General features: G+C 46.9%; 1 protein-coding gene across 1 annotated transcript in view; it reads left to right on the forward strand.

Moving 5' to 3' along the window:
• Nucleotides 1-478: 478 nt before the first annotated feature.
• The window catches only part of FOXO1 (forkhead box O1), a 104,151-nt gene continuing 88,505 nt past the window's right edge, over nt 479-16,124 (forward strand). Inside the window, exon 1 of the mRNA XM_072797262.1 lies at nt 479-1,502. Coding sequence (XP_072653363.1) covers nt 849-1,502 — 654 coding nt within the window. The 5' untranslated portion in view covers nt 479-848. The remainder of the gene's footprint in view (nt 1,503-16,124) is intronic.

Consider the following 16,124-nt stretch of genomic DNA (forward strand, 5'->3'; position numbering starts at 1 on the left):
CCCGGCCCCCGCCCCGCCACTCCGGGCCCCGGCGGGTCGAGGCGAAGCGAGACTCGCTCCCCTCGAGCTCCCCGAGCGCGCGGCTTTGCGCCGCGGGAGTAAACAAAGTGTCGCCGCCTCCGCGCCGGTTCGCCTCGTAGCAATCAAGACGCCGAGAGGGCGAGAGACTCACAGAAACACTCGAGAGTTACCAGCAAATAATGACAGAGATCCAAAAAAAAGAGAGTGTGTGAAAGAGAAAAACACTCCGCTGCCCCCCCGACCGCGGCCGCCTCCCGGTGGAAGAGCGGCCCCGCCCCGGCGGGCGACCACTGGCGGCTCGAGCGGCGGCGCCGCACGCTCATTGGCCGCGCGCGCTGTCACTCAGGGGCGGGCCGGCGCGCGCGCCGCCGCGGGCGGGGGGCGGTGGCAGATCCCGTAAGTCGGGCGGCAGCGTAGTCGCTGCAGCTGCCGCCGCCGCCGCCGCATTCAACAGGCAGCAGCGCTGTGGCCGCGCGACCGGTAGAGCGAGCGGCCCGCGGCGTCCGTCCGTCCGTCCGTCCGTCCTTCGCTCCGCGGCCCTGTCGGCAGGAGCGCGGCGCCCGCCGCCGCCCGGCCCGGCGACTCCGGCCTGCGGTCCCGCCCGTGCGGCGGACCTGGAAGAGCTTAGATGGTGATGGACCCGCGAAGTTAAGTTCTGGGCTCGCGCTTCCACTCCGCCGCACCTTCTTCCCGGTTTTCTTCGTCTCGAGGCGCCGACCTCGCCCCCCCCCATCCCGGGCCGGCTCTTCGCGCCCCTCCCCCTCGGCCCCCCGTGCTGCGCTCGACCCCTCGGCTCTCCTGCGGCTGGGGGAGGGGTGGGGGTCACCATGGCCGAAGCGCCCCAGGTGGTGGAGATCGACCCGGACTTCGAGCCGCTGCCCCGGCCGCGCTCGTGCACCTGGCCGCTGCCCAGGCCGGAGTTCAGCCAGTCCAACTCGGCCACCTCCAGCCCGGCGCCGTCGGGCGGCGCGGCCGCCAACCCCGACGCCGCCGCCGGCCTGCCCTCGGCCTCGGCGGCCGCTGTCAACGCCGACTTCATGAGCAACCTGAGCCTGCTGGAGGAGACCGGGGACTTCCAGCAGGCGCCGGGCTCCGTGGCGGCGGCGGCGGCGGCGGCCGCGGCGGTGGCGGCGGCGGCGGCGGCCGCAGCTGCCGCCACCGGGGGACTGTGCGGGGACTTCCAGGGCCCGGAGGCGGGCTGCCTGCACCCGGCGCCGCCGCAGCCGCCGCCACCCGGGCCGCTGTCTCAGCACCCGCCGGTGCCCCCGGCCGCCACCGGGCCGCTCGCGGGGCAGCCGCGGAAGAGCAGCTCGTCCCGGCGCAACGCGTGGGGCAACCTGTCCTACGCCGACCTCATCACCAAGGCCATCGAGAGCTCGGCCGAGAAGCGGCTCACGCTGTCGCAGATCTACGAGTGGATGGTCAAGAGCGTGCCCTACTTCAAGGATAAGGGTGACAGCAACAGCTCGGCGGGCTGGAAGGTGAGTGGCTTCGGGGCGCACGGCCGGACGGGGCGGGGGCGCGGGGGGCGCGGGGCGCGGGGGGCGCGGGGCCCCCCGCCTCCACCTGAGGTCGTGGTGGGGTAGGTGGGGGGCAGCTGGGCGCCCGCTCGGCCTCGTGCGGGCAGCGCGTGCAGGGAGCGCGCCACAAGCGGCAGATGTGCGTGGGTTGGCCCGAGACCTGTCGGGGCACAGGAATCCTAGTGTGGGAGCGCGCCGAGGGAGAGTTCGAGCGGGACGGGGAAGGTGGCTCGCCGGAGAATCAGGGAGTGGGCAAAGTACTAGAAGTGGACGTCAGAGCGGGCAGAAAAGTTCGCCAGGGAAAGGAGGAAGCGGTTTCCTGGGAGCTGCTGCCCCACGGCCGGGGGGACTCCTGCCGCCGCTCCCTTCCCTCCGGGACCGTGAGGGCTGAGGGCGGCTCCTCTCCGCCGCCGCCGCGGCGCGCGTCCCCCCAGCCTTGGGCTGCGCGCAGAGCTGTTTCCGCCGCGCGGGGCGGAGGAGGGCGCGGCGAGGCTCCTCGGGGCCCCGCCGCCCGGTGACCGAGCTGTAGGTGCAGGGGACGGGTCGCGAGCCGGCCCCGGGGGCTGGCAGCGCAGTTTTGGAGGCCGGCGTACGTTTTGCTTTGTTTTGGTTTCATGCGGAGTGGCCTCGAGTACAGGGGGCCGGGGTCCCGGGCGCGCCGAACCCGAACAGCGCATCCAACACGTGCTAAGAGGCGGCCACCGCCTGCGGAGCGCGGGCGCCGGGCGGCGCGGGGCGAGCTAAAGTTCAAGTGTGACCCTCGGCGGGGGCGGGGGCGGGGGCGGGGGCGGGGGCGGCGGGGGCGGGGCCGCGGCGGCGGGGGCGGGGCCGCCGGCGTAGGCCGACAGCGCCTTTAAAGGGCCAGCGCGCCCGCGCGGGGCGCCGCTCCCCGCCGGGCCGCGGGGCTGCGCTGCGAGCGCTTCCCTCCGCCAGGAAGTGCCCCCAAACTTGGCCTCGCCCACGTTCGAGGCCTTTAATTAGCGCGGAGAGGCTGCCTAGGGTGGCGGGAGCTGGGAGTGTGTGTACCTTTCCTGTCGCGTTGCCGCCTAAGTGTTACCGAGCCTGGGAAGTGCGGATGCGAGGGGCGAGGCAGGGGGCTTCGTGATCAGTGTTTCGGGGGAGTTCCGAGTGGAGGTGCGCATCCGAGGAACGTGGGGACGTCCTGCCCCGGGAGAGCACTGTAGATGAGGCGCCCGGCCCTTTCTGCCTTTCAGAGAGGGAGACCCGGAGGGATTCAGGGTGGGGACAGGTACTTCCGTCCTTGGAGGCGGAAAAGACCCGGGGGTTTAGGACGGGCCTGGGAGGCCCACCCGGAGGTGCGTTCCCCGCGCGGCCTTCCGAAGCTGACCGTTTCCCACGGGCACAGGTGGAGGGAGAGATGGGAAAGTTTGGCGGAGAGCTTCTTCCTCACCCCTTGTCCTGACTGTGCGGCAAGGTTAAGATCGATCTTTGCTGCTCAGTTGGTTACGCCACGGTTGTTTTACACACATTGTCATGTCTGTGGCTAATGTGTGTCAGAAAGGTCAAGTGACTCATAACGTAGTGAAGTTCGTGGAGAAGGAGCCAGGATTTTACTTTTTCCAAAATGTGTTTTAGAGTAAAGGTACCAGCTACAATCTCATTATCAGACATTTTACGCAGTTTTACCGAGTGTTTCAAAAAAGTAAAGTGCGTCCTCCTCTGAAGGTTGGTATGTGTTCTTTTAAGCCACAAAATCAGAATTGTCTGCGAAATCCAGTTTAACATTTGAAGTACTTGACTTGCTCATCTATCAACCCTGCTTGAGTCGTTTACTATACAGAGTTTGCCATTTAAGAAAAAAAAATTTTTTTTGGATATTCAAAGTACTGTGTGTGCCTACACCGTTCTTTTAAGTCCTTGGAAATGGATACAATATACTTCAGTTAGCTGGAGGGCCTCTCCAAGATGGAGGAAGGCAGTGTTTGGGGATTATGTTTAGTTTTGCCTCTCATGGCCTTAACCAGAGGGGTTTTTTTGTGTTTTTTTTTTTTTTTAAGATTTTTATTTATTCATGAGAGAGAGAGAGAGAGAGAGGGGCAGAGACAGGCAGAGGGAGAAGCAGGCTCCATGCAGGGAGCCCGACGTGGGACTCGATCCCAGGGCTCCAGGAGCACACCCCGGGCGGAAGGCAGGCACCAAACTGCAGAGCCACCCAGGGATTCCAAACTAGAGTGTTCTTTAACCAGGAATATAACCTAGACTTTTAAATTTTAGTGCTTTATTTTTTTTTCTTAAAAGATTTTATTTATTCACGAGAGTCACAGAGAGAGAGGGAGAGGCAGAGACATAGGCAGAGGGAAAAACAGGCCTCTCCATGCAGGGAGCCCAATGTGGGACTCGATCCTGGGACTCCAGGGACTTCAGCCCCGGGCTGAAGGCAGGCGCTCAACCGCTGAGCCACCCGGGGGTCCCAAAATTTAAAAAGATTCTAAGGCCAAATCACGCCCCCAACTATTTTTTTTATTGGTTTCTTAGTTCTAAATTTTTTTGCCCAAATGCAATTATAATTTTATCTTTAAGAATATGCTTATCGTAGCTAGAAGATTCATTAAGTGATCATAGAACTTTTAATCTGTTCAGAATTGGAGGCTGGAGGCCCAGTGGCAGCTCTTAGTGCGGCTTTGGGAGGGAGCAGGCTGCCATTCTCGAGTGAGTAAATGTTTCAGGTGTAATGAGAGTCCGTTGGTGCAAGTCAGATTACAGCAAGTGCATTTTCACTTTGAGTAAAAGGATATTTTAAGCAGAAAAGAAACAACCTTAAGTATTCTAACTCCTACCTAGTCTTCTGGTTACAGTTTTCATAAAAATGAGTTATTTGTTAAAACCAAGTTTCTCAGATTCGAAAAACATCCCTGTTTTAAAGATTCATAAAAGGGACAAATTTTATTCTGACTTTTAGCTTAAAAAGATCAAATTTAAAATGCAAATCAACCAAAACCTAACTGTTTTAGAACTGAGGAGAGGCTGCTTTGGAACTAAATATTTCCTGTGATTTACTACTGGGAATTAGACTGAATCTTTAATTAAATATAGTTTCTTGTGCTTTAACGTCCTGGGGCTGCCAGAGAATTTGAATTATTTGCATAGGACAGAATAGTTGAAAAGCTGTTAAAGAGTTTATAAACTAGTTCCATGGACACTGGTTATATTTGCAGGTTATGCATTTTGTATTTGTAGTGATAGTACATTACATCTGCTTTACACTTGTTTTAATATTGGCTATAACTGTCGGTAAGGTTACACTCAAAGTGGGAGCTAAGACTTTTGGAAAACCCCGGGGTCTTTTAAACCATGTACACTATTTATAAATACTGAAACTTCATTTCCAAGATCAGTCGTGTGGTCCTCCCTCCCCCCCAACATAGAAAGCTTTCTAGAGCTTGGGAAGTAGTATCCTGAGCTCTGATTCTGTTTCCCCAACCCCTCCCCCCACAGTGGCAGTTTTAAGTTGACTTGTGTTTTTTGTTTTGACATTATTTGGAGCATCTGTGTTAAAAGAATGCTTCAACAATTAACAATGAGACTTAAATAAAGCAACTTAAAAATTTAGCAGATATCTCAGATATTCTTTATTTTGGAATGATGTTTCTTTAAATTTGGCCTGTCAACTGATTGTTTGAAAAATGTTTTTTTTTTTTTAATTTTAAAATTCATCTTCTGTAATTCAGATTTGTAATTTGCAGGTGGAGTGATTTAAATAGCCACAGTCCATAGTGCAGGGATGACAGCTGTTTTCTTGCTGCACACACTAACTTACAGAATGGCCTCCCAGTGAGGCCAACTTATAGTTTGTTACTGAAATTATCTTGATGAAAACCTTGTTTTACAGCATAGTGAAGATTTCAATATATGTATTGGGGAAGGGAGCATGAGGTAAGAACATTAAAAATGAGTAAGGGAATTATGCAGCCAAATTGAGATCATATTTGCTGAAGACTGAAAAAGGTAGGTGGGACCAATGTAACCGGTCTTATGGCTGGCACTTTTTTTCCCCTCAGTAATTCCAAAATTGGTGTTGGTGTCAAGTATGAATCCCTTAATTGACCATTATAAGAATTTTATTTTTATTTTACCTATGGTTTTGTGGCAGATCTTTAGGAGAGATGTGGCCAGAGTGGTGATTTCTATTTTTGATTTTTTTCAGCTTTTCTTAGAGTGGCAAACACTTAAATACAGGAAAGAAGACATTCTTAATTATCATGTAAACTTTATTTTTTAAGGGATCCCTGGGTGGCGCAGCGGTTTGGCACCTGCCTTTGGCCCAGGGCGCGATCCTGGAGACCCAGGATCGAATCCCACATCAGGCTCCCGGTGCATGGAGCCTGCTTCTCCCTCTGCCTGTGTCTCTGCCTCTCTCTCTCTGTGTGACTATCATAAAAAAATTAAAAGCAAAAAACAAAAAAAACGGTTTTATTTATTTGAGAGAGTGTGCGTGGGTGCCCGTGAGCAGGGGAGAGGGCCAGAGGAAGAAGCTGACTCCCCACAGAGCAGGGAGCCCCAACAAGGGATTGGATCTCAGGACCCCCAGGACCCCAGGCATCATGACCCGAGCTGAAGGCAGATGCAATCGACTGAGCCACCCAGGCACCTTCATGTAAACTTTAAAAAAAAGGTTAAAGTTCATTGAGACAACCTCTCCACCCCCTCTTACTGAGAGGCTATCACATTGGCATTGAACACAAATGTGGCTAGATACCATGCGCTGCACAGGGACTCTTTCTAAGGGTACATATAAAACGGAGGGAGCGGAAAGAATACTCAGTGGTGAGTTAGAATCCCTGATAGGCTGAAAATGTTTTGCCTGTTTCTGTGCCTCTCCATCCAAGCTCCTAGACTACAATTCTGTATGATTTTTAAAGATAGCAGCTGTCTGTATTTGCTTGGAATTTCTTTGGAGAGCCTGAATTATTTGCATTTTTCTAGAACACTCTGCCCTTGGAAAGTACCCAGTACCTGGCATCATGGGAATTTAATTGGCTGATTTTTTTTTTTTTTCTTTTCTGCATGTGTGCAGTAACTTTGGGGCTTCCTGGAATCCTCTTGGAGAGGCAGTATAAACCCTGTGGTAATTGGAGAGAGCAAAGGAGCGTTTAGTTGTACAGAGCATGGGAATATTAAGTGAGCAGAATGGATCTAGCCCTGTTTCTTTCAACATTTGCCTTGGCCTTCACAGTGACAACTTGTAGAGACTTGACTTTGGCACAACCCCCTGGGACCTGCCTTGGGTCAGATAACCACCTTTTTTTGATGTGTACAAAATTCTGAAGTTGGTATGGGCTTCTCCTCAGTTATCAAACAGAAGGGATCAGATGAACTTGAGAAGTGTATATTTTGGTGTCTGAAGGGGTGTGAGGGCTTGTGTTCCAGTGGATATGCTGTATGTAAATATACCAAAGTCTGGAAGAATTCTCCCTTTTTACTAATTCCTGATAAGGACTAACAACTCATGTCAGTGACACAGAAATTCTTTGTAGAGAATTACTGCTTATTTGTGGTTTCCTAAGGAACATATGAAATGTGAACATGGACTTTTGTACATTAGTGATTTCGTATGTTTTTTTAAAGCCTCCTCCCCCTCATTGGCATCCCACTTTACTTCATTCAGTCAGCCTATGGTTTATAAATTTGTCGGTTAAGCACTGCAAATACTGAGGCTTGGTTCGAATTATTCTTGCCACTTGGAAGGCTTTTGGGATGCTTTCCTTTTTTTCTTTTTCATCCATCCTTTTTTTTTTTTTTTTTTTAAATTTTTTTATTTATTTATGATAGTCACACAGAGAGAGAGAGAGAGGCAGAGGCAGAGACACAAGGCAGAGGGAGAAGTAGGCTCCATGCACCAGGAGCCCAATGTGGGATTCGATCCCAGGTCTCCAGGATCACGCCCTGGGCCAAAGGCAGGCGCTAAACCGCTGCACCACCCAGGGATCCCTCCTTTTTTTTTTTTTTTAAATATTTTATTTATTTATTTTTTAAAAATTTTTATTTATTTATGATAGTCACAGAGAGAGGGAGAGAGAGGCAGAGACACAAGCAGGCTTCACGCACCGGGAGCCTGACGTGGGATTCGATCCCGGATATCCAGGACCGCGCCCTGGGCCAAAGGCAGGCGCCAAACCGCTGCGCCACCCAGGGATCCCCCATCCATCCTTATATAGCTCTGACATAAGCTTTAAAAAAAAAAGCGAACTAGTTTTGATATTATGCCAAATAAAATTAGAAAGCTAAATTTGCAGTCCCTTTCCAGTTTATTATTTAGTGAATTTTCACCTTAATGCATTACTTTAAATTCTTTTTTAAGTATTTATTTATTTATTTATTTATTTATTTATTTATTTATTTATTTATTTATTTATTTATGAGGGACGCACAAGAGAGAGGCGCAGAGACACAGGCAGAGGGAGAAGCAGGCTCCCCGCAAGGAGCTCGATGTGGAACTTGATCCCAGATCCTGGGATCACTCTCTGAGCCGAGCCGAAGGCAGACATTCAACCACCGAGCCACCCAGGTGTCCCTAATGCATTACTTTAAATGAGGACAGAAATGCAACATGTGTCCTTTATTTCAGGCTATATTTTTTACAGAAGAAAGTGAGCTGGAGCTGTGTGATGAGCTTCTGTGGCCCCCGATTTTTGGTTTCTCAGGATTACTGAAGCTTGCCGTCTTTATGGTCAGAAGTTACTAATGAGGGGATCCCTGGGTGGCTCAGCAGTTTGGTGCCTGCCTTTGGCCCAGGGCGTGATCCTGGAGTCTGGGGATCAAGTCCCACATCAGCCTCCTTGCATGAAGCCTGCTTCTCCCTCTGCCTATGTCTCTGTGTCTCTCATGAATAAATAATAAAATTTATATATTAAGAAAAAGAAGTCACTAAGGATGCTCAGGGGAGTGTCTAAGTCTTCTTTCTCAGTTTCCCGTTGACCACTGCTTCCTTTCTTACTGGGGACTCAGTTACATTGGACTATCCTCATTTCATTCTGGCTTCTCCTCTGGTTGAGTAACTCATTATTTTTTTCTTCTATATTCAAACCTAAAGATACCTCTGGACAAGTTGTGGACTTTTTCTTGTGTTCTTTTCTAGATAACTTGTTCCCTCTGTTGTCCTGGTTTCCAGTTACTTAAGGGCCATCCATGTTCCACTTTCACCTCTCATGGAACATGTTTAAACCGAAGCATGCTATATTTCCTCTTACTCTGAGATGAGATTCCCATCCTGAGTTTCCTGATTGTGTTTATGGTCTAGGTGGTTAACCCTTTCCTTAATTGTCGACTTGGATGTTCTCTTTAGCACACTCTTTTCTTGCTGCTCAGTGCCCTCAAGTCTGTTAGCTCTTCTGTCTCTGGAGATGTTAACTTCCCTCTTTTTGGTCATTCACCTAGGTTAGGTTTCTTTAAATTCTAGACCGTCCTGTCCCCAGGACTTGGGTCATCTCATGCCTCTACTGGAAGTTCTAAAAATTTTCCTTAGTCTGCAAAGCTCATGTCTGTTCTTAGTTCCTGCCTGAAGGCATTTTTGCCTTCTCTCAGTGAATGCCTGGCGATCTCTTAATTCACACTGTTGTGTATTATAATTTGATGTCTGCATGTTATATTGTCTGTTATATTGTAAATACATAGTTGCGAAAAAATTTTTCTTGAACCATGGGTCTTTTATATTTTAGCTTTCTGTACGCTCATGATGTGTGACTAGATGCATCAGAATGATAGAAAAATGATTCAAACGTAGATCCTGTAGGGAGATGGTATAACCTATAAGTAACTATAGTACATGATAGAAAGGGTTAAATGCCATCCAGAAAAATAGTATTCTGTATTGGCTATTGAGATGGACCTTGAAAATGGGATGTTAATCTCCCAAGATTTCATTATAAAATTTTCAGGGGCACCTGAGTGACTCAGTCCATAAAGCATCTGCCTTTGGCTCAGGTCAGGATCCCAGGGTCCTGGAATCGAGCCCCGCTTCAGGCTCCCTCTCCAACTGCTGCTTCCCTTGCTTGTGTGTGCGTGTTCTGTCAAATAAGTTAAATAAAATCTAAAAAAAAAAAAAAAGAAAAAAACCCAAACCAAAAGACCATTTAAAAAACTTTTTAAAAAAGATTATTTACTTATAAGAGACACCGTCAAAGGGAGAAGCAGACTCCCTCTAGGGAGCCTGATGTGGGACTCCATCCCAGGACCCTGGGATCACAGCCTTAGCCAAAGGAAGACGCTCAATCACTGAGCCACGCAGACGTCCCTGTTCTAAAAACATTTTTCATATGTTCAGCAAAATTGAAAGAATTCTACATTTTTTTAAAAAAAATTTTATTTATTTATGATAGTCATCAGAGAGAGAGAGAGAGAGAGAGAGAGAGGGGCAGGCTCCATGCACCAGGAGCCCGACGTGGGATTCGATCCCGGGTCTCCAGGATCGCGTCCTGGGCCAAAGGCAGGCGCCAAACCGCTGCGCTACCCAGGGATTCCCGAAAGAATTCTACATTGAACACCTGTATAACTGCTATCTAATTTCTATACTTGCTTTGTCATGTATCTATCCATTGGCACACCTGTTTTTCTAATCCATCAGATTATTCTTTAAATTGATTTTCAAGAGTGATGGTTTGACATTCATAAAGGCATGAAAATGGGGAGGCATCAGTTTCTCTGAGTGATAATATGAAACACAGGAAGTTTGAAAAGTATAGGTAGACTATTGTCAGATTAAAATTGGACTTTATGGGGGATCCCTGGGTGGCTCAGCGGTTTATCACCTGCCTTTGGCCCAGGGTGTGATCCTGGAGTCCTGGGATCAAGTCCTGCATCAGGCTCCCTTGATGGAGCCTGCTTCTCCCTCTGCCTATGTCTCTGCCTCTCTCTGTCTCTCTCTCTCTGTCTCTTATTATTTTTTTTTTTTAAATATTTTTTTAATTTTTATTTATTTATGATAGTTACAGAGAGAGAGAGAGGCAGAGACACAGGCAGAGGGAGAAGCAGGCTCCATGCACCGGGAGCCCGATGTGGGATTCGATCCTGGGTCTCCAGGATCGCGCCCTGGGCCAAAGGCAGGTGCCAAACCGCTGCGCCACCCAGGGATCCCTCTGTCTCTTATTAATAAATAAATAAAATCTTTAAAAAAAATCGGACTTTATATATATTATGAAAATAATAGTGTGATAGACCAAATTTTTCTTTTTTCTTTTTTAGACCAAATTTTTCTATGAAATTATATCTTTGTTTTTATAATAAAAGGAATTATGAAAATACAGCCAAGTTTTTAGTTTTTAAAATTCAATTTCTTAGAGATGCTCATAAACATAGAAACCCATGGAATGCAAATAAAGCGAATGTACTGCATCTGGTTTAAAATTCATATACAGAATTTGGTAATGGAACATATTACATAATTGACTTAATATGAATAGTAGACATGGGGCACCTGGCTGGTGCAGTTGGTTAAGTGTCAGACTCTTGGCTTGAGCTCGGGTTGTGATCTCAGGTTTGCAGGATTCTGTTTGGCTCTTTGCTCAGCAGAGTCTGCTTGGGAGTCTCTTCTCCATCTGCACCCCTTCCCAGCACCCTCCCTCACAAGAAAAGTATATGAATAGTAGGTATTCACAAAATACTTAGCTTTTTGCTTGGTCTGTTCTTTATTTTTATTTTTTTAAAGATTTTTATTTATTCATCAGAGACACGGGGGTGGGGGGCACAGACACAGGCGGAGGAAGAAGGAGGCTCCATTCCATGCAGGGAGTCTGATGTGGGACTTGATCCCGAGTCTCAAGGACCACACCTGCGGGCTGAAGGCGACGCTAAACCACTGAGCCACCTGGGCTGCCAGGTCTGTTCTTTGAAACTAACCTTTAGGGGGATGTCTGGCTGGCTCAGTGAGTGGAGGAGCATGTGATTCTTGATCTCAGGGGTGGTGAATTTGAGCCCCACCTTGGGGGTAGAGTTTATTTAAAAACAAAACCTAACCTTCATACTCTTGTGTCCTGGGAGTAGAGTGATTTAAACAAAGAAAGCTCATTGTTAAACATAATTCTTGTTTTTTTGAAAAAATGAGAAATTCTAAAGTTAAGAGTTAGCAATCTTAAAATATACTTAGGGCCACTGTGAGGGAAAGTTACTGGCTTCCAAAGATGCTTTAAAATTTAAATATCAGGGCAGCCCCGGTGGCCCAGCAGTTTAGCGCAAGGAGGCGGGGGTGATCCTGGAGACCTGGGATTGAGTCCCACTTCAGGCTCCCTGCGTGGAGCCTGCTTCTCTGCTCCCTCTACCTGTGTCTCTGCCTCTGTCTCTCTCTTTCTCTCTCTCTGTGTGTGTGTGTGTCTATGAATAAATAAATAAATAAAATCTTAAATAAAATTTAATATCAGTTCTAGTATTGCCTTAGCTAAATACTAGAACTCCTTCATAGCTTTCTCCTTATATTATATGTCTTTACCAACACTGACTTTAGTGTAGGAATGGAGGCTATAATGAGATACTTCATTGGATCCACAGGAAGTTAAATTTGGATATGCTAAACCTAAAAGTGATACCAGGCAGATACGGAACTTAATGCATTCTGAATACTTGTGAGTGAGCCACGCTAGCTTACGGAGAACTTAAAGATATATGCAATAGGAAATGTATTGGGGTATAGCAAAAGGCACAAATACACATCTATAAAAACTATTAGCCATGTTAGAAATAACAAGTGTTGGAGAAATGTAGAAAGCTATTTTAGTTGTATATACATACCTGTAGGTAATATATACAGACAGCATGTCTTGTAAAAGGTTTGGGGACAGGGAAGTGAGGGACAGGGAAACAAACCGAACCTCATACTATGAGGTTTTATTAAATGTGTAAGTTACCTTCCACGGGGACAAAACAGCTTTCACATCACACCAGGATTTTGCACCTGTGTGATTGCTAGTGATGTCAGGGTAAACTAGTCAAAAGCAACTAGGAAATCTGTAATTGGCCAATCTGTTTTATCCCCCACTGTTAATGTTTGTAGATAAGCGAGGTTCAAAATTGCAGCTCATCTTTGGTCTTTTCATTCTGTAAGTAGAGAGAGATGTAAAACATCTTCATTCTTTAACTTGTGTCTTATCTTAGTTCTGATTTTGTGTTTTTGTTTGTTTTTTAAAGATTTTATTTATTCATGAGAGACACACAGAGGCAGAGACACAGGCAGAGGGAGAAGCAGGCTTCATGCGGGGAGCCCAATGTGGGACTGGGTCCTGGGTCTCCAGGATCACGCTCTGGACTGAAGGCAGACACTCAACCTCTGAGCCACCTAGGTGTCCCTTAGTTCTGATTTTGAAGGGGAGGAGTATGGGGTCTCATCTCCTGGGAGGAGAGGCAGAGCCATTTTGTAGATCTATGGGAGGACAGTCATTTTTTTCAAGGTAGCCTTTCCTTACTGAGTCACAGGACTTCTTGAATTCTTAGGGATGGTGGTTCACTGGTATGCACTGCAGCACCTGTGATCTGGGATGTGCCCTTACCTCCAACAACCCTTGCTCCTCACACTCCTGCTGGCCACAGATGTGGATGTCCCAAGGTGCTGCCTTTGTCACTGTGACTGGTTCCAGCATCTCTGTGTGGATCGTTGAGATCTGAAAAGAAGATCTTTTCCTGCCTCGATTAACTTCTCCCCCTACATGATAGTGGTCTCAGTTACGGTGTGTCACTTCTTGTGGCTTAACTTACTGAGCTGATCTTGATCTTGTGACCTTAGTGGCTTGGAGATGCTGCTTAACTCCTCTGATTAAAGCAGAGCTGTTAGAAAGACGGTGAGTAGAAGGGGTGGTGGCCTGTTTTCTTTGATTCAACACCTTTTTTGGATAAACAGATTTTTCTCAATTGCCACTTCTCCCAAATCTGAAAAATGGGTCATGGTTTTATGAATCTTTCTTTTATTATATTAGGGATCTGATAAACATTAGAGTTGAGAAAAAATGTTTTTCTCTTTACAACCATGATCCTGAAGTTGTTACAGAGCTGCCTTTGCACTGCTCTGAGAGGCCTCCAATTATTGGTTTGCTGAGTTAACAGTTTGAAAGTAGTTAAATGAACCTGACATCAGGAAGGGGAGGGGATCTTGGTGGTTGCATTTTATAACTGCAGTAGGAAAGTCTCTAAGAGCATGATTAACCCTCTAAGTCTTATTTGGACTCTAGCCAAGAGAGAGGCCTAATGAAGGAAGGAGGAAGAGGAGAACCAGCTTGAATTATGTGGGCAGATAAAGATCTTTTCAGTACCTCTCAAATAGTTATGAGGGCCCCGGAGGCACTTAGCTTTGCCTCCTCAACTCCTCCCTGCTCTCTCCCACTACCAGTCCCCCTCCTCTTTTTTAAAAGTAGGCTCTCTGCCCACCATGGGGCTTGGACTCAAAATCCCTAGTTCAACAGTTGCATGCTCTGCTGACTGAGCCAGCCAGGTGTCCTTAGTTTTCCTTTTTTAATCTAGAAAATTAGTGCTTTGCTTCTACCATTTCCACGCCCAGAAGCCTGCCACAGGTGTCTTGACGGAAGATCCGTCTTGTTGTCTAGGTGAGAAATCCCTGCATACAGAATGGGAAGGTCTTTATCTTTTCAGTGGCGGGGAGGGTAAGAGTAAAAAGGGCTTACCCTACATTCTTTGGGGGGAAAAATGGGTTTGGGCAGCCCGGGTGGCTCAGCAGTTTAGCGCCGCCTTCTGCCCAGGGCCTGATCCTGGAGACCCAGGATCGAGTCCCACGTCAGGCTCCCTGTGTGGAGCCTGCTTCTCCCCTCTGCCTGTGTCTCTGTCTCTCTCTCTCTCTCTGTGTCTCTCATGAATAAATGGGTAAAATCTTTAAACAAAAAAATGGGTTTGGATTTCAAATAGAATATGAAGAGAGCAATTACAGCGAATTACATAATTCCTAGGGTTTAAATATTATGTGTCCTTCAAAGCTTGAAAACAAAATAACCACATAAATATTTGGGAATGGTCTATACAAGTAAATATCAAATACCTTAGACGGTTTGTTGCTTGGAAGCAAGGTCAAAGGAAATGGTTTGCATATGGTTTAGCTGGAGGCTCTTATTTTGGCAGATTCTTGAGGTAGTGACAGTCAAAATGTGGATTTTATTGTACTATTTTGACATGAAAGTAATTTTTTTCCTCTTGTTCTCATATAACCTTAAGCGTAGGGTTACATCAGGACAAATGCATCAAGATAACGGTCTTCAGTCCCCTAATTTTGTTTCAGAGGTGATGTAGTTTCTTGAATTCGTGACATGTAATTTGCAGAATCATCAGTTTGTCACACCAGTGAAGTTTTAGTGTCAGGTTCAGCCCACTATACTGTGATTTGAAAGTAGGAGAAACCCACCTATTTTAAAGCAAGTGATATGTCACCTGTCTGCATCTGGGGACCTTTCTCTCAGTCTTTGGGGCCAGCCCTGAAGGGGGGAGGGGTGGAGGCAGAGGGGAACTTGCAGAACTTGTAAATATCAACTAAGGTTGTTTGTGTACTGGCTACCAAGCTGATTGCATCTCTCTGAATTTCAATGTAATAAACCTTTTCTCTCTGGATGGGTAGATATGCGGGCCATCATGAAATTTACATGCAATGAATGTGAAAGCTTCCTGTGGACCATCATGCTGACTTTTATGTAATCTGGGGCTTAATTGGTCTCTCCTAATTTTCTTTTTAGTGTCCCGTTATAACATTTGCATACGTTGAATGTAAAAGATTCCTATACTTCTGTTACCTGTGTGTCTCAAATGCTTTCTTGAACCTCTTAGAATTCATGAAATAGAATTGATTATATAGGGCCTAGGTTTATATTTGTTACACGTATTTGCATTAACATGCAGGCTTTCAGATTCTAACACTGGTTTTTTTTTGGGGGTGGTGGTGGTGGTAGTATATAATACTGATTTCAAACACAGTATTTGATGGTTTTACATTTTAGAAGAGATCACCAGATGATTTTTATTGCTATTTTCTCTTCTGGAGTATTGGGGAAAATTAAAAAATAAATGCTAAGGAAATGTATTAAGGTTAAAAATTCCTGTAATTAGGTGTGTGTTTTGATGTGATGTACATCATCTTTTTTGGTTCTATAATGGATATTTCCCCAGCTGTGATCACTGTGCTTTTTAGGAGCGCTGTAATATTATATCCCAGTATTCCAGGGATGTTTTCTTGAAATGGCATTTTGGTATCTTTGAATGGTTATACAGAGAACAAACTTAAAAAACAACAACAACAACAATAACAACAAAAGCAGATTTAGGATTACAAAAATAGAAATATAGAAGCATGGCTGTCACAGCTTTTAGAATTACCCAGCTCACACTTGGATGTTTAGATGGACCCCCTGTGTTTGAGGGCTAGTCCCCACACCATCTTTTTACACTTTTTCAGAGACTGCCTTTCTTCACGATCTTTCTAACTTGAGTTTCTCACTGTGGTGTCCAACTCAGAAGTAAATATTCTGGAGTAATTTTTTTTCAGTTTAGTTGGGTTTTTCAAGCCATTTAATAAGTAGTTTGAATATTATAGTTTGTGCCATTGCATTTCCTTTTTTAAAATATTTTATTTATTCATGATAGAGAGAGTAG

The sequence above is a fragment of the Canis lupus genome, chromosome 24, assembly GCF_048164855.1.
Source record: "Canis lupus baileyi chromosome 24, mCanLup2.hap1, whole genome shotgun sequence".
Classification (NCBI taxonomy): Eukaryota; Metazoa; Chordata; class Mammalia; order Carnivora; family Canidae; genus Canis; species Canis lupus.